The sequence below is a fragment of the Callospermophilus lateralis genome, chromosome 4 (genome assembly GCF_048772815.1).
Source record: "Callospermophilus lateralis isolate mCalLat2 chromosome 4, mCalLat2.hap1, whole genome shotgun sequence".
Lineage (NCBI taxonomy): Eukaryota > Metazoa > Chordata > Mammalia > Rodentia > Sciuridae > Callospermophilus > Callospermophilus lateralis.
Window position 1 is genome coordinate 34,086,715 of NC_135308.1, and position 26,141 is coordinate 34,112,855.

At 33.3% G+C, this 26,141-nt stretch overlaps 2 protein-coding genes across 3 annotated transcripts in view; one reads left to right on the forward strand and one right to left on the reverse strand.

Moving 5' to 3' along the window:
- Positions 1 to 1,181: 1,181 nt before the first annotated feature.
- Positions 1,182 to 13,437, reverse strand: Rwdd4 (RWD domain containing 4). Its single transcript, XM_076855260.1, has 6 exons — positions 13,156 to 13,437; positions 9,606 to 9,686; positions 5,424 to 5,533; positions 5,196 to 5,343; positions 3,726 to 3,843; positions 1,182 to 1,288 (listed from the first exon to the last, which is right to left on the reverse strand). Exons 1-6 carry the CDS (start codon positions 13,177 to 13,179, stop codon positions 1,182 to 1,184), a joined length of 588 nt encoding a protein of 195 aa, XP_076711375.1. The 5' UTR covers positions 13,180 to 13,437.
- A 200-nt stretch (positions 13,438 to 13,637) lies between these two features.
- Positions 13,638 to 26,141, forward strand: part of Trappc11 (trafficking protein particle complex subunit 11) — a 45,765-nt gene continuing 33,261 nt past the window's right edge. For both annotated transcript variants that reach the window (XM_076853688.1, XM_076853689.1), the window contains exons 1-7: positions 13,638 to 13,786; positions 16,278 to 16,502; positions 17,450 to 17,619; positions 18,430 to 18,500; positions 19,544 to 19,658; positions 24,881 to 24,980; positions 25,372 to 25,445. In XM_076853688.1, the coding sequence (XP_076709803.1) occupies positions 16,299 to 16,502; positions 17,450 to 17,619; positions 18,430 to 18,500; positions 19,544 to 19,658; positions 24,881 to 24,980; positions 25,372 to 25,445 (734 nt within the window). In that variant the 5' untranslated portion in view covers positions 13,638 to 13,786; positions 16,278 to 16,298. The remainder of the gene's footprint in view (positions 13,787 to 16,277; positions 16,503 to 17,449; positions 17,620 to 18,429; positions 18,501 to 19,543; positions 19,659 to 24,880; positions 24,981 to 25,371; positions 25,446 to 26,141) is intronic.

A 26,141-nucleotide genomic window follows, 5' to 3' on the forward strand; every position in this document is an offset into this window, starting at 1 on the left:
TTAATGGAATTATCTATGAGATCAGCCTCTAGCCCAGGAAGGGAGGAAGATATATTGTGTATCTTTATTCTTTTTGCACCTCACGGCTCCCTAGTCTTAGAAAAAAAATTTTCCCCTATATCTAGACATACAAAGATTAAACAGTTTCTATAGAACACACATTTCATGGACCAAATAGTTGCTTTTAAAATAAACTTCAAGAATAAGCTGCTTGGGCTGGGGATGTGGCTCAAGTGGTAGTGCTCTCGCCTGGCAGGCGTGCGGCCCGGTTCGATCCTCAGCACCACATACAAACAAAGATGTTGTGTCCGCCGAAAACTAAAAAATAAATATTAAAAAATTCTCTCTCTCTCTTTAAAAAAAAAAATAAATAAAAATTAAAAAAAGAATAAGCTGCTTGGGGCTGGGGTTGTGGTAGAGCAGTGGTAGAGCCCTTGCCTAGCATGTGTGAGACACTGGGTTTGATCCTCAGCACCACATAAAAATAATAAAGATATTTTTAAAAAGAGAGTAGTCACTATTGACTGATGAACATATACCTGTTCTATTAAAGAAAAAAAGAAGCTGCTTGTAAATTATTCATATCTGTGGGTCCTCACTAAAACCCTAATCTTTACTTTTAAATACTTACAGCAGTTGTGGACTAATTGCCATGCAAAACTTATTTCATGAAGTCCTACAAAGAGAACTACCTTACTGTGTTAAATGTAAGTTAATATATTTGAAACTAGAAAGTGCAAGACAAATTTGAGAAATTTAAAAATAGAATGTAAACAATTTTAAGCAACAAATCCAGAAAATCTTTTTTGCTAATGATGGGCAACTACATTTATAGTCTGTCCTTAAAAATAAACAAACAAACTTAAGTGATTTCTACTAAAAAACTGAAGCATTCCTTTCCATGACTGGTTTTTTTCTTCAGTTTCCATATTATCCATAATTTAGTTATATATAAACATGTCCATTCTTGATATAAACTTATGTAAACAGTCATGCTTTTTGTAGCAATAACTTACTTCTGTAGACTTTGCAATACTTAAGAAAAGAACATCTAAAACTTGGGATATTAGGAAGCCAAGAACGAAGGATATTTCAAAAATACTTACATGCTGAATGTAAACAGACATCCCAGGAAATTCCAAAGATTGCAGAGAGGGTAGGAATTGAAAACAGAAATTTCATTAATTGATGGCAATAACTGTAACAGTTTTGAAGACGAGAATATAAATATTATATACCTTCACGACATCAACCCAGTTCCAGCCGCGAGGAAGTTCCCCTTTGTGATCTGAAGAATAAAATAGAGTAATTGTATTTCTAAGACTCAGCTAGTTTCAAATTTTCTAACAAATATGATTTTGTACATTATATGTAGCAAATAGATTCAAGGTTTAAATCCCATATTTCTAAGTCATAAAAATAGTTTATCATCTTTGTGAGTTGAAAGCACCATTCTCCTGGGAATTTCTGCAAAGTAATTGATGTATATCCCCTTTTTACATTTACTTTGTTTCCACTCAAGACAAAACCTATTATTAATGAAAAAATACGCAGGTGGGTTGGAATCAATTTATTAGTTTCATGGATTGCAGAATTCTTCTTTATATAAAGTCCCTGCTTATTAAGTAAGAAGTTGTGCTAGTTCACTGTTTCATGAATGAGCATTTTACACCAGGAAGTTAGGCCAACACGGGAGGTCTCACAAACATATGGGTGGCTTTAAGACTAAGAAGAGGCCTGGTTAATTTATGTAAAATTGGCTATGCTCTGATAAAGTATTATTTAAATAATTCTTCTATTGAGAATACTTGAAAACAAGTTCATAAGAACTTACAGAAGAACTCATAGTTTATAAAGTGTTTTCATTCTTTTGATACACAAGTTCAAAACAATCAATACTATTTAAAAATTATTTAATTCAAATGGCTTGATTTCCTTTATGATTCAAGTATGTTCTATGTATATCTCATTTTATGAAGCCATCAAAATCTATATTAAAAAATAATACTGACTGAGCATACATAACCAAAAATCTGAAATTCAAAATGCTACAACATTTGAAACTGTTTGAGTAGTTTTAGATTTTGGAGCATTTCAGATTGTGGATTTTTAGAATAGGGTTGCTCAATTGATAACTACACAAATTTTCCAAAATTTGAATGCTGCTGGTCCTAAATATTTTGGATGAAGGATACTCAACCTATATTAATTCTACAGCAAGTGAAAAATAAAATAACCCCAGGATTTTTTTTTTAATATCTTTTTTTTTTGTTGTTGTTGTAGATGGACACAATACCTTTATTTTATTTATTTATTTTTGTGTGGTGCTAAGGATTGAATCCAGTGCGTCACATGTACTAGGCAAGTGCTCTACCACTGAGTATGACCCTATCCTCCTAACCCCAGAATTCTTACAGGAAAGAGGCAATATTATTGGAGCTCAATTTTAGATGCTAATGGTTCTTTTCTCTTTCATGCCAATAAGAATCTTATCCTACTGGTTGTTAGTTATGAGGTACACAGTGGAAGGTCACTAATTTTGGTTAATTATACCTTACTCACAGTGCTGTGTCCTATTAAAATTTTATTATGAATGAAAGCTTCAAGTCACTAACTGCTACATTGCCATTTTAAGGAGAAAACAACTAATTTAGGTGGATATCATCAAAGAGAATGAAGTTTGGAAGATATTAGTGAAAAAAAGTGATCATAGGTCATTCTTCTTGAAATAACAGGTAACTGACACAAATGCGAAAACACTGCAAAAAAATAGTAACCAAAATTCTAGAAAACAGACCATAACATGTTAACAATTTATTATTTCCATTGTTCATATTTTAATGCTGCTTTGACATGAGGTATAACAGATGCCTAGATTTTTATTTCACAAACCATTACAATTTCAAAAATGTAGTTTTGAAGACTAACACAGGGTTGCTTTATTTATATTCTGCCATAGACAGACATTAAATAAAACATAAACCACCAATCCTACTACAAGAGAATTTTAAACCCACTCACCAAAATAAAAGGATCAGTTTTTAGTAAAGGGCATTTTATAACCTCACACCAGTAGCACACAGATTTTTAAGTATAAATGTGTATGCATGATAGTGTTCACATTTTTCCCAACCAGGAAAAATTTATAGACTGATATCAATTTGCAAATTTCCAAGTTAAGTAAAGGTATCAAGTATATTGTAGAAGTTTATAATCCTTTTCTAAAAGACTCTGATTTAGGACACATGGGATTTCTGTTCTTAAATCTTATTGTTGTTGTACAAATAAGTTAACTATATACAAAATTATTAAATTATTTACAATGCTAAGATTTAATGGTATTATCAGACTTCATTTCAAGAGAAAGGTCTATCCTACACAGTTTTTAATATTATGTACATGTGCCATAAAGGTAAATTAGAAAACCCCAAACATGCTAGAGTGTACAAGTGGGACATACATTTTTCCATACTATTCTAATGTTGCTCATCATCAGACTCATTTATAGTTACTTTGCCACTCAGTGATCTTATTTTCAAATGATTATCTCTTGTGATAAAGTAGCATTAAATATCTATAATATTCCTGTGACCCAAGAAGTATCTGATCTAAATGTTCCAAGAATAGAGAATTAATATTCTAAATCTAAACATATTAAGCATCCATATCATGCCAAAAAGTAACCCATTTATTTGTGTTATAAAAAGACAAAAAATAACACAAACCTGTTTTGTCTGCCAGTTTACGTTTCTGGGCTTTAGAAAGTTGTTCTTTTTTGTCTTTTTTCTTATTTGATGGAGCTGTATTAGGAGTTTCAACAGAGATGATATTGCTTATAGATGTCTGAAAAAAAATTAAAAAGAAGAAACAGTTCTCAGACTCCAACCTTATTACTGAGTTACATTAAATATAGCTATATCCAAAAAAGGTTTAAAATTTCTAGACCTATGAAATGAAAGAATCCCATTTATTAAATCGGGTACCCTTAACACATTATTGGTTTCACTCAGTAGTTCACATCAAAGAACATAATATTAAGTGCAAGAGTTAAAACCAAAATCCTAAGAAGGAAGATTTGATTATCTGTATTATGTTAAAGATACAAGGTTCCATGACCAATTTACAGTTTGGTTAACTTTTACTATTTGGAAAGTTAAACATGTACCTACTTAAAACATCCTGGTTCCCTGAAGAAAATCTTTAAAACATTTGGGTTCATATGGTCAGTATTTATGATAGCTAAAATTTACAATGCTTACTAGGAGTTAACCATGGCTATAAATGATTTACATGCCACTCATTTGATCTTTACTATAATTTTATAAGGTAGATACTATTATAATCCTCATTTTGCTGGTGAGAAACTAAGCATAGATATATTAAAACACTTGCCTAAAGTCAGAGTTAATAAGTGGTTAAGTGAGGATCTGAACTCAGGCAGGCTGGCCCTAGGCCCATGTGCTCAGTTACTAACCTCTCCTGCTCCTCCATTTGTCTTTGAGTATTCTTCTGTGTTTTGTTGAGAATGTGGAAGCCACAACCATTCAAGTAGAAAACATGGCCTTTGCTGCCAAAAAACTTATAGTACTGTTCACAGGATACAACTCAATTACTGGTGACAACTGAAAGTCTTTCAGTGCAAGACTTGATGCAAAAAGGATTTACATTTGATGTTTCAGGTCATAAAAATGATTATTTCCTAAAATTATTCTAGAAATAAATTCATTATTTTTTCTATTCATTAAGATCTCCTAAAGCTGTAACACCTTCAAATTGAACTATGACAAGGCTATTTACAAAATAAGTCTCATGGAGAGATCAATTTCATACATATTTTAGTGCTACATAAGAAAAACCTTAGCTAATCTAAGTTCTATAAAGAGATTAAGTAAATTTTAAAAATACTAGATTCTTGGACTGGGGATGTGGCTTATTGGTAGATAGCTCGTCTAGTATGCATTAAGGACCAGGGTTTAATCCCCAGTACTCCAAAAATCAAAAACAAAAACAAACCAAAAAACCTCACAACAAAACTAGGTTCTACAATATCCCAGTTTTATGAAAACGAGTCTCTAGTTTTGATGAAGTCTGCTTCCAATTTAAAAAAAAAAATTTAAGGATCTAAAATTAATCAATAGCAGACTAAAACTAAAACAATAAAAGAATCTTGCAAAAAAAAATCATCACATACTCACTGTAGAATTAATGGGATGATGATTCTCCATGAACTGCTCTTTATTGTCTTTGGCATATTCAAATAATGTATAGGTCATAGCAGTTCCAAGATTCACTTCCACAGCTTCCTGTAACTTGGCTAATATACTCTGCTTTACAGCTGATGATCTACAATGCAGAACAAACATGTTAAGAGGAGAGTAAAATAGAGAGTGAAATGTAAAAACAATGAAAACAAAACTACTCACATGGTGTTGTTAAAAAAAGCGTTCATAGATATAATTGGAGGTGTTTGGGGATATGTTTCTGTCCAGGAAATCTCTATTAAGAAGGCTTTGGGATCACCATTTTCACCTATCTGAAGAAAAGGGAAATCTTAGGCTTGTGAAAAGTGATAAAAAGACAGAGTGCTAAATCATGATCTTTAAAGTAGTTAATTCTTTCCAATACTCATGCTCAGATCAGAAAAGTAATATTTTGAAAAGTTCATGGGTGTAGGCTAAGACTGAGCGGGGCAAAGGAGAATATAAAGGGAGTCTAACTTTTAATTTAGTCCCAGTGTACCTTAACAGGTGTAGTTTATGACCATGGCCTCTCTATCAGTCTATCAGCTTTTCTAGTACCAAGGTCACATCTTATGTAAATTTTTGGTTTTCACCAAGTTTGCTGGGAATGAAGATAAGACATCAACTGGGGGAATAAGAAGATAATGGGGAGTCACGGTGGAATAAGCCTGTAATCCCAAAGCTCAGGAGGCCGAGGAAGGAGGATCCTTGGTTCAAAGCCAGTCCCAGCAGAGCAATTTAGCAAGGCCCTAAGCAACTTAGTGAGGTCCTGTCTCAAAAAAAAAAAAAAAAAAAAAGGCTGGGGACATGGCTCAGTGGGTAAGCACTCCTAAGTTCAATCCCTGATACACGCCCCCCCCCCCAAAAAGGACAAAAATAACAATCCACAAACTGAAATTCATCTTTGTCTCAAGTTTTCTGACTATGATATCACAACAGTCATGAAGAACAAATAATTACAATACAATTATTTGTATATCATTCACACAATTCCAAGAAATAAGAAAATGAAATATAAAATTGAGAGAGAAAGAAAACGGGTAAGGAAAAATAATACCTTAGGCTGGACAGTAACTCCTGAATAATTTAAGCATGTCTTTTGTTTTTTTTTGCTTCCCCAACATTTGTTTTTCTTTAAATTATAATCTTAAAACTGAAATAGTTCAATGAATGCTCACCGAAATTTATTTACTAAGTACTTTTTGTTCCATTTACTTTATTTCTCCCTTTTTATCATAGAATCAACTTCCACTCTCCCAACATGTGTGATATTTTTCCTTTTTTTTCTTTTTTTGTTGAACAGTTTGAAAGTAATGTCTTCAAATATAAATGGGTAAAGTATCCTAAGAACATTCTCTTTTATAACCACAGGACCATTATCACACCTAAGAAAGTCAACATTGATACAAAAATATTACCTAATTTATAATTCATGTTAAAAATTCTCCAATCATATCTAAAATATCCTTTAATAGATATCACCCTAACCCACAAATATATAATTCATTAAAGGATCATTTAGAAGAGTCCCCAGCACTCTCCCCAGCTTTTTAAATGTCTTTTATAAGAATCTAGGCTAGTTTTCTTATATAAAAGCTAGATATGAACTGACTGTTTCTTCTATACAGATTCAAATTCAACATTTTTGGTAAGGATACCATATAGATGATGTGACATACTCTCTTAGCATCATCTAGGGAGGCTCTTATCATCACTACGGATCCTAAATTTGATCACTTGGTTAAGGTGATATTCTCCAGATCTCTTCAGTGTTAAGGCACCTTTTCATTTTGTAACCAAGCAATCTTGTGAATAATACTACAAAACTGTGTGAATACCTTGTTTCTCAAAAACCTTTTACCTCAAGGTTTTAGCATCCATCAATAATCTTGCCTGAATCAATTATTGCACTGGTGGTTGCAACATGGTGGTTTTCTAACAAAACCATGGGATAGTTCATGAATCAGCACCTTCTCTGTAGCTTTTCTAAAAAATATGTTCTATTCGTTTCTAAAAATATTAATTTTTTAAAATATTGATTTTTTTAGATGTAGATGGACACAACATAATGCCTTTATTTTTATGTGGTGCTGAGGATGAAACCTGGGTCCCACCCATGCCAGGCGAGCGCTCCACCGCTGAGCGACAATCCCAGCCCCTAAAAATATTGATTTTAAATAGCAATAAGATTAAATTTTTTTTCAACTGAATTATTACTTGATTCATCTTTATTTTCTTTACATTAGTTTTTCATCCTCACCCCTTTAGTCTTAATCATATTCCATACCAATCTAAGGTGGGCCTCAGAAATCATATCAAATAAATGTAGGAATCTATTTATATACCTGTATAAGTTGATTATGTGCACAATAATGCCATCAGTTTATGCTTATTTTGAATACAAAGATAATTAAAATGTGATAAAAGTTACTTGCTTTCTGCCATCACTAAGTCCCTACTCCAGGTAACCTTAGGAATAAATTGCCACATGTCTCATATTATGATAAATAGATACTGAAGATAAAAATAAAGACAACACCACTCATGTCTTTAAAGGAGATAGCTCATTTAGATGACTCACTAAATTATAGTACACTAGTTTAAAAGAAATAGAGCAAGGTAGAAAGAGCATGGTTAATTTTGCTTCAAATTCAGGGCAGAAATAGGAGACATGGGTCAAATATATCAGAGGCAGCTTGAGTTAGGCCTTAAAGGAAAAGCCAGATGAATAATGGATAATAGGTGAGGGAAAGAGCAAAGAATGTATCAAAAAACATAATATTAAAAAAAAAAACTTCAGGAAAATACTTAACAATCTATTATGTTTAATACATGTTATTGGCTGGGAAGGTCTAGAGAAGCATTTCAAATCAGACTTTCGAGTGTCAAGCTAAGGAATTTAGCTCTCATTTTTTATATAGGTGAAGGATCCATGGAGAATCCTTTTCAAAAAAGGGAATGAGATGACTAAATGTTGGAGGACCACTGAAAGTAGGAAAGTCAGTCATTTAGGAGCCTTCTAAATCATTCTATATAAGAACTGAGGGGCTTGACTCGGGCACTGGCAGAACTCTAATAACTTATCTCCTTTGACTGTCAACATCCATCCTATAGTACAAAGGATGGATTGAAGAGGAATGACACATGAGATCGGAGATAGTAGATTGAGATTTTAGAGCATTCTGCATATGGTGCTGAGTGCTCAATAAATAACTGATTCTAATGGAGACATTTAGGAAAGTACAGGGAAATTTTCAATCTCGCATTCACTAAGAGGAGGATGACAATAGTTAATAAAGTTTGAGAAGGCAGCTAGACTCAACAGAAGCACCTAGGATGTGACTCCACCTTTAATTTTGGCTATTAAAAAAATCCCCCGGTTGAAGCTATCTATATATTTTTTATTTAGAAGTGTCATACTTTTCCAAGTTTTCTTTGTAGTGTTAAGTTTATTTTAAAAATTTCTCCATGATTCTGTCTGGTATTTAGAACTGTTAGTGTCTTCGTCATTAATTGAAAAAAATGCTCTCTCATTTAAAAAAAAAAAAAAAAAAAAAAAAAAAGTCTCCTGGCTGCTATGTGCATGAAAATGGTGTTAAAGTGTTAAACTTGAAAGGGAAATGAGAACTGCTGAGCAGAGAAGAGAGCATCCAAAGGAAGTAACTATAAGGAAATTACTTTCTGTGATAGTTTACAATAAAATCATATATAAAGATCACTTCTTATGTAATTTATTTTAAATGGTGACAATGTGCATAATAACCATAAATCTTTTATTACTTGTAATCTCTTGAATAACTTGTTTATATTTATTTACAACATAAAACAATGACACATGTTGATAAGTTACTAGCAACTCCATTTCAAAGAAAAATGTTTCATATGTGTCCATTACATATATTAAATATCCATACATATTTAGAATGCAGAATTAAGAAAATATCACCCTTTCTTGACTGTATCAGAGGGTAGTAAAAAGCACACGAGACCTGGAATATAGTCTTGGATTTTCATCCTAATATTTATCAATATCAGCTATAGGAACTTTAGAAGTTAAATGGAGAGAAGTCATCTTTAAGAAGGCAAGACCATATAATTTCTAAGGTTTCTCCATGTCTAACATTTTATGATTCTGGCACAATAAAAAAATAAGTTATCTTGGTTTTAAAATAGATTCTGAATTAAATTTTAAATGTTAAGAATGGTTAACGTCACTGTGATGAATCTTTTATTTAACTGCTTTGGAAAACACAAAGATGTAATAAATTTAAAACACTAAATTTAAAAAAATAATCAGCAATTTTAGCAATCTTTGGTTTTTTTCCTAGCAAAGCAATAAGTATACCTATTCATGCCATGTCTTACCCTATATTGAAATGAAACTGGACTTAATTCCCGGAAACTTTCATCTCCTTCATAAATAGAACGTAATGCTTCTAGTTCCATCTGAAAGAAAATCAATGAGTTAGGTTTAGTGGTATAAATAGATTAAATGTAGGGTATTTAGCTTCTGATTCAAGCCCACTCAACTATATAAAATTGGTTAACTTATAAGAACTTAGATGATGATGATATATGTGTATATACCAACAAATCACAATCACACTGAAAATATTTACTTTGAAACTATGTATTAGACAATGTTAAGCATTTTACATTGTGTCTTCTCAATTATTCTCAAATCAATCTTGTGAAGAAGATCCTATCACCAGATTTCCTCCTTCCTACTATAGAGGAATGCAAGATTTGGTTTAAAGCAACTCCAGAGCATGTGCCCTCTATCATTCTATTGAAAAGCAGCCTGGGATAGAGAAAATATTAAACTTGAAGATGAAAAATAAGAAGCGTAAACAAATTCTCATTCTCTACATATGTTATTTATGTTTGTAATTCTTTCCATAGAATGATACAAAGCTATTAAAAAAAAAAAAAAGGTAAGGCACAAGAACTTTTAAGAAAAACATTGACAGGATCTACTCAAGATAAGAGGATAGGACTACAAGAAACGAGTAATCCTTGCCTGAAAATATTTCTTAGAATACCATGGCTTTATAAAGAAGTCTCAATCACTTTTAGAGAGCACCGGGTGAATTCCTGAGAAGAGATGCAAGAAAGAACTGCATTTGGGTATATGTTTGAGTTTTCTAAAATAGATTTCATATCATGAATTTTATAAAATAAAGATGATGACCTTAATCTACATGGACAAAATTTTAGAATAAATTGTTAAAGAAATAGTATATGACAGCCCAAGAGAGTTAGAAGAAATACTTAAAACCTAGTAAGTACATGTAAAACAAGATGTACCTAATCCTTCTTAAGGTAATTCAATTGGTTCATTAGCAGAAAAACACTACGCCTGGAGTCTATCTGGATTTCGGAAAGGCTCCGCAAGTTTCTCTTACTACCTATTCAGAAAACAATACAGGAATTCAAACTTGATTCAAGAATTAACAAAATAAGATTAGATCAGAGAAAATAACTTCACCCAAAATATAGTGCTACTCCTTTGTCCTTAATCCTCTCCCATGTTTTAATTAATGATTGGATAGGAACAAAAATAAAAGGCAGGTTTATTAATTTTGTGGACGATAATTTGAGACAGTGAATCATGCTAGTGGAAGAATAAAAATCCAAAAGATCTCAACAACAACAACAACAACTAATGATGAAATGAAATTCAATGGAGTTAAATAGAATTTGTACTTAGATACCTAAATATACAATTAGAGGATGAAAGACAAATTGCTTTGTATAAAGCACTTTAAGGGTATAAGCTAAAAGTAAATCAGAAATCAGTGTGATGCCACAGTTTTAAAATGGGACATAAATAAACTGAGAATCTGTTCATGAACACTGTATTCCAGGATAGTAAAAGAACTAAAAAGAACGACTGTATGAAAAGCTAAAAGGAACCATCTCATCTGAGGAGGTTTTAAAAACTGGACAGGAAACTATCTTTAAAGATCTGGACATTCATCAAGAAGAAGAAAAGATTCTCCTGTTAAAACAAAGATTCCTTATAAATTAATATAGTCACTATTGAAAACAATACGGAGGTTCCTTAAAAAATTAAAATAGCATTATCATATGATCTTGTTATACCACTCACGGAAATAAAGTCAGCATGAAAAAGAGACACCTATATACCCATATTTATGATAGCACTAAGACACAGTCAGTCTAGATGCACATCAATGGATGAATGGATAAAGAAAATATGATACATACACACACAAAATGGAGTATTATTCAGCCATAAAGAATAAAATCATGACCTTTGAAGGAAAATGGAACTGGAGGACATCATGTTAAGCAAAATAAGCCAGTTACAGAAAGGCAAGTAATGCATGTTTTCTTTTATGTGTGAAAACAACAACAACAAAAATGGTCTGAAAATAAAAGGGGACAACCAGGGAATGGGAAGAGGACTAGGGAGGAAGGGAGCAGAGATGGGAAGACCCGAAAGTGTAGAAGGGAGGGTAGATAGGATCGAGGTATAGTATATGCATGCACTGGAATGTCATAGTGAAACCCATTAACTTGTACAATTAACACGTGTTCATAATAATAAAAAATGGTGATTCCTGGGTCCCACCATAGAAATTTCGAATCATTAGGTCTACAGTAGAGTACAGGCATCTGATTTTAACAACCACAAGTGGAAGCTATTCCATCAATCAAACTTTAAGAAACATCACCCTATATTCTATGCTTCGCAGGAAGACTTAAAAAAAAAAAAAAACTGATAGCAAGAAAATTACACATATTTATGGGGTACAATGTAGTACTTTGACATGTGTAAGTATTATACAATGATCAGATTAGGGTAATTAGGATATACATCACCTCAATTCACTGTTTCTTCAGGGGTGAGACCACTTGAAATCCCTTCTTGTAGTTATTTTTAAATATGCATCACACTATTGTTAACTATGGCCACTCTACAATGTAACAGAACATAACTTATTCTTCCTATTTACTTGTAACTCTGTATCCATTGATTAAACATCTCCTCCTCCAGTTCTTCCTAGGAACATATCCCCCCAATCCACCAAGAGTCAGGATTATTAAAGCTTTAGAAAATCACCTGGAAAGAATATTTTAGAAAGGTATATAGATATCATGTAAAATGCTGACTTTCAAGTAATACACTCCATCTAAATAGTCAGGGAAATACTACTAATCTACTACCCAGGGAGACTTGGGTCCTAATCCTAATTCTACCATATATTCAATGTGCAGCCTGGGGCACTCACTTTATCACTATAGACATCTTTCCTCATTTATACACATTACAGCTAGAAGAGTCACCTCCAGAAGTCCTTTGGCATCCCTTCGAACTCTATTAAATGATTCAATGTCAAACATTTCACAATAAAATAAGCATAAACCCTACAATTCAGATGGTATCTGTATACTCAAAACAAATTTTGTAGTCACTGAACAACTAACAGATGGAGAAATGAGTTCACTAGACAGTATGAAGAGAAACTGGAGACACTAAATACATTATTTTCCCCGACCAGAAATTTAACTAACTCAATTAACCCTCTGTTTACCAGCCAATGCATTTTAAAATTTAAAGGTGGTCAGATTCCAAGTCAGCATAACTCAGTACCCAAGCGCTAAGCAACTTGGGATATAAAGACAGCCCAGCACACCAGGGTCGGGTACCAAGGGCACTCATCATCGGTAATAAGGAACCTAGGTAGATTGTCAGGTTTGCAAAAATACAAATGCGGGTAGGGTGAGGTCAAGGAAGACCCTCCCCCAGTCACACATACTTGACCCCTCCTGGAAGGGCATCTCAGCCGGGCTCTAAGGCGAAGGACACACGTGCGGGGCCTCGGGCTGCTAGGATGCCCTACCTACGGGCTAGCGCGGAGAAAGAGTGTCCAGCCCGAGAACTCACCTCCTGGTCCTCGTTGGCGCTCATCGCGCCGGGCGCCTCCCAGGCGGACAGTGGTCGCGACAACTAAGAAAAAGCAAGGGCAGCGGCCCCGAGGCCAGGGCGTTCCCCTTCGGTGCCGCGTATGCAGGGTGGGGAGTAAGCTCCTTCGGAGCCGTAAACGCGAGTTCACGCGCACACTCAGCGGTCTGCAGTACCCAGCAGGACAAGGTGGGCAATGGGAGGAAGGCCGACGCCGCGGCAGGTAAGGCGCTCAGGCGTCTAGTAGGAGGCTACAGGGCGGCAACGGCAGAGGCTCCGCCCCCTCCCACTTACCGCTTCTCCTATTGGCTCCTATTGGCTCCGCCCCCATATCTTTCTCGTCTGGGAAGTGGAGCGCCTTCCTGACGTTTTGAGGAGCAACGTAAAGATCCAGGACTGCGATTGGTGTAGAGTGCTGTCACGCACGTCCAAAAAGTGCTTCCTGTGCCAGTGTGTGGGGAAAAGGAAGTCTCGCCTACTGGAGCCGGCTCACGGGCTTCTAGCGTAGGGACGGTTCTGGGCAGTCTGTGACACCCCTGCCTGCCTCCCCTCGTCCTTTCCTTGCAGGCGGCGACTGGCCACAGCTACTGCGGGCCCAGGGCGTGCGTCCTGGGTGAGTGTGGGCCCGGAGATATGCGGGGCCTGGCGAGACGGCCGAGAAAAACGACTAGCTTTTATCAGTACTGATTTGAGGGCCTGCGTTTTCCTAAGGCATAAAGGAGTGCCAATCCTGGAACTTCCCTGTTAGCCCCGAAATGAAACGCGCTTATTTCTAGGAACTTTCAGGTGTGGTGGGTGGTCGTAGGAGAGAAAGATTTCGTCTGCCTTTGGGCTTACAAAGATATTTCTCCTCCAGTCCTTATTGGAGCTACCAGGGCAGAATCTTTTCCTGAGTTTTTTTAGGAATAGTGTTGCTTCACATCCCCAAATCAGCTTTTCATACCCTACCCCCATCGGCTCCAAACTGTCATTCTTCTTTTTGATCATTTTGTAGTTGGACATTTCTGAATTCTATTTCTAACATCCTGCATCCTGAACTCACAGTTAATTAAAAAATAACCATCACATTCTTTTTTTTTTTTTTTTACCACTTTGATTGGGTCACCTTCCTTACATCTTCCATGCTAGCTCCCAGATTACTTCCCTTGCATTACATGGCCTCCATCCAGAATGTTCATTTACTGTTTCTGCATGCCTTTCAATGTCACTTTGGTTAGTTGCCCCATTGACTACAAGGATATCTGGAAATTTCTCTTCCCTTGGCTGTCATTAACATCCATTCGGTCTGCACTTGTCCTTGACCTATGTTCTTCCCATTCTTCCATCCCTATGTTTCAGAATAAGCATGGCTATTTCAAGTGTCTAACTTTTAAGGTAGAATATGGGAGGAATTTATGATTCAGTTTTCATATAGTAATTTTGGAATATTTACCATAATTTAGAGCTACAGTGTCCATTATGGTTACCAATAGCCGCGAGTGGCTATTGAGCACTTGAAATAGGCTAGTTTGAATGGATATGTGCTGTGCATATAAAATATTAGATTTTCAAGACTTAGTGAAGAAAAAAATGCAAAATATCATTAATAGCACTAATGTTTGCATGATGTTTTTAGACTCACCAGGTTAAACAAAATATTATTAAAATGAGTTCCATTTTTCTTTTTACTTTTAATATGACTGCTAGAAATTTTTAAATTATATATGTGGCTGATATTATATTTCTCTTGGGTCAGCATTGATTTAAAGTTTTATAAGTCATTTGTAGTTCCCTTTATTTCTACTCCATATTCAAAGATGACAGCTATTTCTTTTGAGTGTTTGGGATTTTTAAGAAAAATTAACCTTTAGAGCTCTAGTCTGGCTTCTTTGGCATTAAGCAAAGGTACACATCTTGTATTTGGACTACCTCTTTTTAGTGTTCATTCCCCCTAGTTATAGCATATTTTTATCTTTGCCCTTATAGCTTAATCCTGTCTTAAAAATATCTATCTGAAGAATTTCACAATTTATGTTGTAGACAGTTATCATTTCTGGCAAACTTTCCAAATCATTTACTCAATATTCATTGTTCTTAGTACATGAACATGAGATGCTTAGTAGTCTTTCCTAAATTAACTTTTCAGTTACAAATATTCCATGTTTTAGGGATCAAGTAGTGGCATAAGTGCACCTCATTTTTCACACTATTATGCTGAGTTCTGTATGATATTGGTGAACATCACCTTCTTTTTTTTTTTTAATTGTTAATGGGTCTTTATTTTATTTATTTATATATGGAGCTAAGAGTTGAACCCAGTGCCTCACACGTGCTTAGGCAAGCGCTCCACCACTGAACTACAACCCCAGCTCCCAAATATCACCTTTTTAAGGAGCTCATGATACACCTTTTTAAAAATGAGGTTCTTTAAAAAATATCACAGTTTTGTTTGGAAAAAGCACATTTTCATGTAAGTGTTTTTCCACAGTCAGCACGTACTTGGATTTATTATAGTCTTAGCTAAATGGCATAATAGAGACATACCCTCCTAGCAAATTCCATTTATTATTATTTTTCTTTCAAATATTCCCTTAAATAGTACATTTTATATTAAATGTGGAAAATGAGAAAACAATTGTTACTTTAATAAGCATATTATATTAATAATATTCTATACACTGAAAATTTTCATGTTATCTATTACAGAGAAATTAGAGGAAGTTATACTTTATTATATAAGTCAATAATTATTTTTCTTTTATTACTTATATATGAAATAGATCATGTAGACTATTGTTTTGATTTCCTTCTTACTTTTTTGATCTGCTAACTCCAAAGTTTGGTGTATGTTTTGAAAAATTACTGAAAATACTGATATATCTGTATACATTATAATAATATACATTATTTTAATGTGAAATTTTTTTAAAAAAAATTCTAGCATAATAATTTTAATAGATCCAACTCACCTTTTGCTTTCCTCCATTATATGGGCTTGATGGTTTTCAGACATTCAAAGCATTTCCGTTTTTCGTAATGATTTTTGAATGACAGATATTCACGTATTATATATAGATGTTGTTTTTTTAAAATTAATTATGAACGTATTAACATTTGTATTTCAGATTTTTTGTGGCACCATAACTATGAGCCCCACACAGTGGGACTTTCCTGTGGAATTATGTTGTCGGCCTATGGCTTTTGTTACACTTACTGGACTAGATGTAGTTTATAATGCTATCCATCGAGCTGTCTGGGATGCTTTCTGTGCCAATCGAAGAGCTGATCGGGTACCAATTTCTTTCAAGGTGCTCCCAGGTGACCATGAATATCCCAAATGTAGACCCAAGGTAATGACATTAGGATTGTATGCATTCTCTCCCTGTGTGTGTGTGTGTGTATATGTCATTTTTTGTTCTCGTGTGTCTGGGAAGATCCCTAAGTTTATCATGGCAGTGGTTACAGTGGTGTATAAAGAAAACCTTAGGCATCTTCATGTACTATGTAGTATACTATATATATGTTTATTAATGGTTAATTTTTAAACCCAGAGGAATAATTACATTTAAAAGCTTTGTAACCTATAAGCCTACATTTGCCATTTTTATTTGTAGAAAAAGAACCCCATGTCTCCACAAATTTCACAGTTTCTTAAAAGGAGGTCTTACCTTTCTGATCATTATAGAATATCTTGATTCTATAACATCATTGTAGAATCCATGGTCTTTTCAGTTTTGTTCAATTTCAGATACACTTTTTGGGTGCTTGCTTTGTGTTAGGTAACTCGAACCATGCCACAAGCTGGTGATATAAAACAAGCTTGTGAATGATGTTTTATCCACAAGTAAAGTGAATTGTTTTCATGGCAATTTATCTTTGAAATAAGTGAAGCCATATTAAATTTCAGCCAATATTTTTATTTTAGCAGCTTTTTGAAAAACAGAAACTGGAATGGTGAAGAATAGGAGTAGAATTTTCTTAGACGACTAGATACTTCTTTACAGGGTACTTGAGATCCTAGACATCATTAGGAGCTCTTTGACTTTGGTCATTCTTCCTTAAATGGGAAATGTAGTGTTTCTAGGGGTGAGATTCTACTTCTAACACATAAATAATTTAATTTAAATTATTTAAATTTTTGTAAACCTTAATTTTTCTCATCTTCAAAATGGGTATTGTGCATATTGAATGAGATAAATGTACAAACATTGCTTGGCACCCAATAGTTGGTTTCTGCTGCTATTATTATAAAAAATTAAACGAAAACCACTTCCTTAACTTTTGCCACTATTTGTAGAGAACTTCGTATGAATGGTACATTCCTAAAGGGATCTTAAAGACTGGCTGGATGAATAAACATCTGAATCTGGTGCCAGCCCTGGTGGTTGTGTTCTATGAACTAGACTGGGATGAGCCTCAGTGGAAAGAAAAGCAGTCCGAATGCGCTACCAGGGTGGAAATTGTCAGGTATGACCTCCATTTATCAGGCTGCCCATGGTAATTTGCAAATATCTGTGTTACTAACATTTATTGAAGGCAACAGAGTGCTCTTTGGACTGTAGTGGTCACTTTGGGGATTGCTGACCTCCAGTGAAATTTGTTTAGTTTCTTAAGTATTAACTGCATTTAATGCCAAATCTGTAACAAAATTTAGAAGACAAATTGAAAGACATTTGCAAATGTTTTTTCTTGCATTTATGATCTGTTTTGGAGACATTATAATTTACTGTTTGGTCCCATAAGATCCTTTCACTTTATCACTATTCACTTTTAAGATAATTAATTATTTTGCATGACTACTGTAATGTATTGCTGTAAAGAAGTAAATTTTAAGTAAATTGTATTACAGTTTTTACAAAAAAAATACATTAAACTTTTAAAGGGAATGACTAATGTATCACTCAAAAGAAATAAGTTGTATTGTAATTTTTACATAAAAGCACATATTAATCTTTCACTTTTAAAGGGAATGACTAATATATCATTATAAAGAAGTTGTGTTGTAATTTCTACCTCAATAAAATACCCATATAAATATATATTAAGCTTTTGCAAAAGCATATTTTTGTAAGGTTAAGAAGCTTGATGTAAGATTATACTTTTAAAATTGAAATGATTATTCCATATATGTTCTTTATGTGCAGGAAAAGATTCACTATAATCTTGATATTTTTAGTCAATCTTAAATTTAATCATCAAACTTGTGTTTTATTTAAAGCTTGAATACATTTAGTTAAAATGATTTATTTAATTAATTTTATTGTTTTTCTGTTGCAGGCAAAGTTTACAAGGAAGAAACACAAAAGTTGCAGTGGTTCTGATTCAGAAGAAAACCCCTTTGCCCCCAGGTAACAAAAGATCAATTAATTAACACTATTTATACTAACAAAAATAAATGTGATTTAATACATATTGACCTTTCACTTACCATACTAACATCTTTTCACATGTACATCTAGGTCAAACTCATTTCTAAAAAAATATTGAGTTGGACACCCTGGCAAGTGTCGAATGTTGCAGCTATTCCTGCTTTATACCTCCAGTTCTCATTACCAGAATGTAGATTCTTTACTGTTTAAATCTTTCATGCATTCAATTTTTGGGTTGATGGTGTGTTAATTTTTTAAAAAGTACCAAAAATGCATGAATAAACATTTGTTATAAAAAAAGAATTATAATAAAGATTACAAATCTAAATCCTACTCCTCCATCTCCACTTACTTCCCAATGTAGTCATGAATCCGTTAACAAAACAGTTAATTCATTTGCTTTGTAAACATGTCATTTACTAGTTTGAGGTTTATTTAAAATTTTATTCCTTATACAAATGCAAAGAAAAATGCTATAGGATTTGTAATTTTCTCTAAGAACATGTTATTTTATGTAACATTTTTTTGTGTGTATGTGTGTGACTTTTGTGTGTATGTGTGTGACTTGAACACAGGGCTTTGCCCATGCCAGGAAAGCATTCTAACATTGAGGTATACCCCAGCCCCATCATTTTAAATACTTGTTTTTTCTGCTTTCCCAGATTTTCTTAGACGCATAATATTTTTTTTTTGTTTTTATGTTAAGACTTATACCATCCTAAGTGGTTTTGGAAACTTCTCTCATGAACTGTTGCTTCCATTTTGAGTTATGTTTTTAAAAATAGCTGTATGTTGTATCTGTTGGCATTACTTGGCCTTCCTGTCCTGGCTTAGAAAATTCCACAATTTTTTTCCTAAAAGGTTTGTGTTAATAACCCCAGGCTCTCAAAGGAACCTAAGAGTTGTATTGACATGGTGAAAAGTGCTTTAGGTTTTTATACCAAATTCCAGATTCGGGGAAATATTCATATAAAAAAATACACTACTTATTTTGTTTTTCTCTTTCTGGGGCTTATCAACAGGGGAAGATGTCATTGCTTCAGAAAGGGCTGCAGCTTTGTGCAATGCATGTGAACTCTCAGGAAAGTCTTTGTTTGTGCTTCCCCACACTGACCACCTTGTGGGTTATATTATAAGGTAAATAAAGGTCTTTTATTTTTTAGATTATTCCTTAGGAATTAAGAAATTGGTATATTAGACCCATTTGTTTTTAAGAAAACAAAACATGTTCAGTAGAAAAAATATAAATGGTACAGAGGATAAAAAGTAAAATAAAAGTTCCTTTTGTCAGTTTTTTAACTTTATAACCATTATCAACAATTCCTTAAGCACCCTTTCAAAAAATATCTTCTGTGAAGGAAGAAATATACGCATATCTTTTTAACTCTATTTAAACTAACAAAAATAAATGTAATATAATACATATTGATCTTCCACTTACTATACTGACATCTTTTCACATGTACATCTAGGTCAACCTCACTTCTAAAAAATATGAGTTGGACACCCTGGCAAGTGTCAATAGTTGCAGCTACTCCTGAGGCTGAGGCAGAAAGGTAGAAGGATTGCTTGAGTTCACTAGTTCTGGGCCACCCTGGGCAACACAATGAGACCCATCTCAAAAAGAAGAAGAAGTATAAATGATTTATCCCCTTGTACTTTTCAATAATTACCATGTGTGATCTTTTATATGACGGTGTCTCTATTTCTTTACTCTTATTGTTGCATTCCTTTTTTTTTTTTTTTCAGTTGTAGATGGACACAATACCTTTATTTTATTTATTTTTATGTGGTGCTGAGGATCAAACCCAGTGCCTTACACTTGCTAGGTGAGTGCTCTACCGCTGAGCTGCAGCCCCAGTGCCCATTTTTTTTTTTTTTACATTTATTTTTTACTTTTAAGTGGACACAATACTTTTATTTTTATGTGGTGCTGAGGATCAAACCCAGTGCCTTATGCATGCCAGGCAAGCGCTTTTCCTCTGAGCCACAACCCCAGCCCTGCTTTATTCTTTATATGTCTGTCACGGTATTTAAAAATGTTATAAGAAGTCTTCGAGTCTCATTAAATGTTAAGCCTTTAAAAAGAGCAAATTACTTGTGGACACAATATTTTTATGTAACTATTATGCATTGTTTTCTAATATTTAGTGTTGCAAAGAAATTTTTATAGTGTTACATTTTTCGTGAATATATATTTAGATAGGAATATTTTCAGTGATTCTGGCTATAAAATGACTTTTTTCTTTTCATTGTGCAAAAGTATTAGGAACACAAGAATAGCTTAGTTTATCTCTTTTTTTTTTTAAGAGAATTTTTTAATATTTATTTTTTTTAGTTTTCGGCGGACACAACATCTTTGTTTGTATGTGGTGCTGAGGATCGAACCCGGGCCGCACGTATGCCAGGCTAGCGTGCTACCGCTTGAGCCACATCCCCAGCCCCTATCTTTGATTATTATTTATCTCACATTTGATTCTCCATCTCGGAAGCAGACATCTGAAAATTATCTATCAGAGTAGGCTATCTGGCATTCTCATTAGTATTAAATGACATGGCTTCTAAGAAAGTGAAGCATAAATTTAGAAGGAGAGAGCATGCAAAGGCAACAGGATCAAATGAAAAAATGAATTTCAAGAAAATTTAAATGCAATTAAGAAAATCTCCATGTTGGAAATAATAAACAATAGGATGGACACTGCAGAAAGTCAGATTAGTAGTGCCAAATGTAGCATTGAGTTGATTGATCAGAATTCAGAGGAAAAAAATAATGAGTTTTGTATTTTAATGCAACTATATTACCAATGGGGAAACACAAAGAAGAAAGGACAATGTATAGATAAATAATGTATAGATAACATACAAGTTGCTTTTCTTTTCTTTCCACTGAGGCTCATCCCAGCCTCACACCTGGCTCTTGACTCCCTCTCTAGGCCTTGATGGTTCATCCTTGCACTTTGTATTTCAGTTCTTCTGTTGTTCCAATGCTGTTTCTTGTCAGTGTGCTATCATACTAGCTCTATCTTCCAGTTCCCTCTTTCCTCGTAAGAACTTGGCTTTCAAGTTTACACATGGCCTTGATAAGAAAGCCAAAGTTCTCTATCCTTTACTTTAGTCCAGTGATTCTTAAACAGAGTAATTTTACCCACCAGGGAACATTTGGGCATGATTGCCACAACCTAGGGGGTTGCTATATTGGCCTCTAGCAGCTAGAGGCCAGGAATGCTGCTGCATATCCTGCAACGCACAGGACAACCCTACAGTGGTGCTGAAGTTGAGAAACCATGCCTTAACCACTAGTGAGCCTGTCTTCCTCTGCTTTCAAATGTAGCTGTCATGGATGTGAGAGAAGCGGAAGATATAGTTTCAGCTTTTACTCTTAAATCTTGTTGGGAGATAAGGAAACATTTAAATAAAAGAGTATAGTATTCCAATAACTGATGTAAAAAGCAAGTGCTATGAGTCCATGACCTCTAGCATGTGGATCTGAGAACACGGAGTGCTTGAGACAGTTCATTAAAGATCAGGGAAGACATTAAATCCTTTCTTCGTATTTATATTTTATCTTCAGAGAGAGAATAAAGTCGACTACTAGGAAATCTTCACATTCATTAATCTGGGAGGAAGGTGGCAGAGTTACTCATGTGTTTTCAGAGCAGTTTGAGGTATTAAGGACAAATACTATAGGAAGTCAATGATTTGGTTAATTTTCTTTAAATGTCTCAATGCTTATAACACTAATTTATTGAAGGATGACTGTGAAACTCCTTCGTATTGCATAGATTCACTATCATTTTAAGGCAAAATTCTTTGAAGAGTTGTCAAACTTAGTGATGAGTTAAGTGTTTTTTTTTTTATGAAAAGATAAATGTTCCAAATTTTCAGATCTTTTATCTTAGGATAATACAGACTGTCAGTATCATGCTAACTAACAAATGTTTAAAACACACAGATACATATACACACACACACACACCCTGCTTTTGAAAACAAAGGTGACATTATAATAATGAGGAAAAAAGCGGATGCTTATCAGAGGAAAGTTGCGTTGCAGAGATACAGAGAGTACATGCCAAAAATGGCCATTTGTAAATCTTTATCATTATGATTTTTTTCTGAGATCAATTTAAATGTATGCTCCATATAAGTATTTGCTATCATCATAATTATCATTGTCATTATTATCATTTACATTTTAAAAAATACTGGAAATAACTTTTGACTAGTTTAAAAATAAAAGATTAGACAATGGCAATATTAAAAAAAATAAAGAATTTTAAGGGTCTGAATTCATTAAAAATCTAAAAACTTATATAGATAATGTACATCCAGGCAATTAGATTTGGGATCTGGTCTTTACCTTTCTATAACATTCAGAATTGGGATTGCTCTAAGCATTTTCGTGGGTGGACCACTAGAAGCAATATTCAACTCTCTCTCCTGTTGCCCTTTTTTGAAAAGGCTGTAGGGGAAAAGAAGGATGTAAGTAGTGCTAGGCATTTACTACTCTTGCTTCTTCTCTGCTTCTTCCCTCTGTTTTCAACCTTTAGCCCAAGATCTACCTTCAATAATAATTTCCTTTTAAGTGTAGAGTGGTTTCTCCTTTTATCCCCTAAACTTGTAAGATGATTTTTGCCCATTATGTAGTTTATAAAATTTGGGAAGGCCCTTTTCTTTTAGACTTAAATCTATATGTATAGTTGGGAAGCTTGAATGTTCTTCATCTGAAAACTGATGCAGCGATGGTAAAAAAATGGACTCCAGGTGATCTTCATGTGAATTTTGCTGAGTATATATACCACTTATTTTCTGATAAATGGCTAGAGTAAGAAGCTGCTTAAAATTAACGTTTTAATCTAAATTATTTGGTAGGATACATTTTGTTTTGAGACAAAAGATAGATGCATGTGTGTTTTTTATATCTATGTATGTGTGTGTATTTAGTACAAAACTAATCAGTTGGGTTCCCTTTAAGAAGGAGTTACTTGGGGTGGGGCTGTAGCTCAGTGGTAGAGCACCCACCTCGCACAGGTGAGGCATTAGGTTTGATCTTCAGCACCACATAAAAATAAATAAAGGTATTGTGTCCATCTACAGATAAAAAATATAAAAAGAAAAAAAGGAGTTATTTTATTGAGACCAAAAATATTTATGTAAAATACCACAGAGCATTGCAAGTGTAAATTCTGCATAATTTGCAATCTTATATCATTTCAGAGAACAAATGGATAGATGTGTCTGGGGAAGGCTTTAGGGAAGAGAGGAAGACCTATAACTGTATTTGAAAGTTTAGATGAGAGGAAAGAAAGTAATGTTTATGTGGGGGGCAAATGAACATCATAGAAAAGCATGGACAGTGAGAATTCAACTAGTTGAAATCACTAAATGAGAATACAATTGATTAGATTTTCTGTTTTAGAGCAAAGAAGTTCAGTGTCTGTTTTTCCCCAAAATTATTCTTAGTTGTTTGATACTACCTTAAGAGCATAAGTTTTAAATACTTACTAAAAGAATTGGTCTTTTCACTAATACCTCACTTCTTGACTAGATCTATCATTTACTTATTTACGGTTTTGAAACTGGTTATGTATTTTTTTCCTCAAAAAAATTCCTCAAATAATGTAGAAATATGTGACTTAAAAGGTGAAAGCTTTACAGCATTTACCCATTCCAGTCAAAGCTCTGTAACTGTTTAATCGGTTATATTTAAAGGGAGGGAAGATTTGATTCTGCAAAACAAACTTTATAGGAAATCATAGGTTCTGTCAGGCCTACTTGCTCTCGGTTCTCTGTACTAACATTTGGATGTTTATCTGTGAGTACACAGCCAAGTTAAAAACTAAAATAAGCTTGATATTTATGAGACATTCTAATAATACTAATTGGTTTTGTTGTTTTAATCATTGAGGATGACCTAAATACATATTTCTGGCTTTCATAAAGTTAGATGATCTAAATGTCAGTGCCTTATCATTTTCATAAAACTTTGACGGGTTAAGTTAATTTATTCCTTCAAACATTATTTGGTTCAAGTTAGAATCTAATTTTAATTGCTTAAAATTAGATTTAACTCAGATTTAAAGGTTAATTTTAACTTAACCTTTTTATGTTATACCTTGTATTATAAATAATTGTAAATGACTTTTGTGAATTTTGCTCAGTGTATACCATTTAATTTTAACATTTTTGTCTAAGAATTTAGTTTTTACTTCGCTTCACCCTTTTTTTTTTAAAATCTCAGTCATGAAGTAAAATAGACATCTCTGTCAGGATTTTATTTTCAGGTCTTACAAATATGATTCTTGAAAAGAGTTTGGTTTAAAATAACTTTAATATTTGTATGTTCTTTTTTATAACAGATTAGAAAATGCCTTTTATGAACATGCACAGACTTATTACTATACTGAGATTAGAAGAGTGAAATCTCATAAAGAATTTTTGAATAAAACAACACACCAGGTATATATTTTTTCAATAACAGAGGCATTCTAGAGTACATTTTTCATTATTGATTATTTTTAAGTCCATTATTACTTGTCTTTAATACGTTTATATCTTAAATGGCTTCAGTACTTCTCAAGTTTTTTAAAAAATCTTTTAAAATCTAACTTGTTTTTAAATTAAACTCTTTGCCCTTAAAATTTGTTTTTAAACTCCTTGCCCATAAAAAAGTTCTTAAAGATAGACTTTAATAGACCTTTTAACTATATTTATGTTTGTTGGAATAATAGTTTAATGTTAGTTTTGAATTTTCCTTTATACTTAATGTTTTCTTGTAATAAACATTATTAGAATTTTCACATTTTAAATATGTATTTAATAGTGCTTCTTTCATCCTTTTTTTTTCCAGCTTTTATTTGTTAGACATCAGTTCAAAATAGCTTTCTTCAGTGAGTTGAAACAAGATACACAAAATGCTTTGAAGTAAGTTTCTGAGTTTTCAAACTGAATTTTTCTTATCTTTATGTTAATGCTAACACATTAATGGTACTTTCTGAGTCTAAGCCAAACTGAAATTAATTTTAAAATGTTTATATTGATTAGATTCAAGAATTTAATATTTAGTTTGTCCAGAAATTAATGGAATATAATTTGAGATCTTAAAACATTTTTTCCATTACAATATTGTAAGTAAATTTCAGAGTATCATAAAACTTTTGGGTGTAATTTAATTAAATTTCATGATCTAAAGAGGTAAAGTATAAAATTTTCCCCATCTTCCTGACTTTTTTTGCTTGTTCAGTGGAATTTTTGTCTTAAAAGACTGATTTCCAAAGTAAATAAAAACTAAATATTATTTAAATCAGATTATGGGTTTTTTAAGGTTTATAGTACTTTTATTCCAATCATCTATGATTTTCTTTTTAATTTTTAATTTTATTTTTTTGTTTATAAATTTATAATGCCCATTGGTAACATCATTTTCCATTTGAAGGATCTGCCTAGTAGGTTCTTGGAGATTAGTTGTCAGTGTGTTGATAGTGGCCAAGCAAATATTCTTTATTTTTACCAGTCACAACTTAATGAAAAAAAACACTCTTTTTGTAACTTTAACTCAGTTTTTTTATTTACAATGACAGTATAAAAGGGATGAAAAACTAATTATTTATTCTATAATTA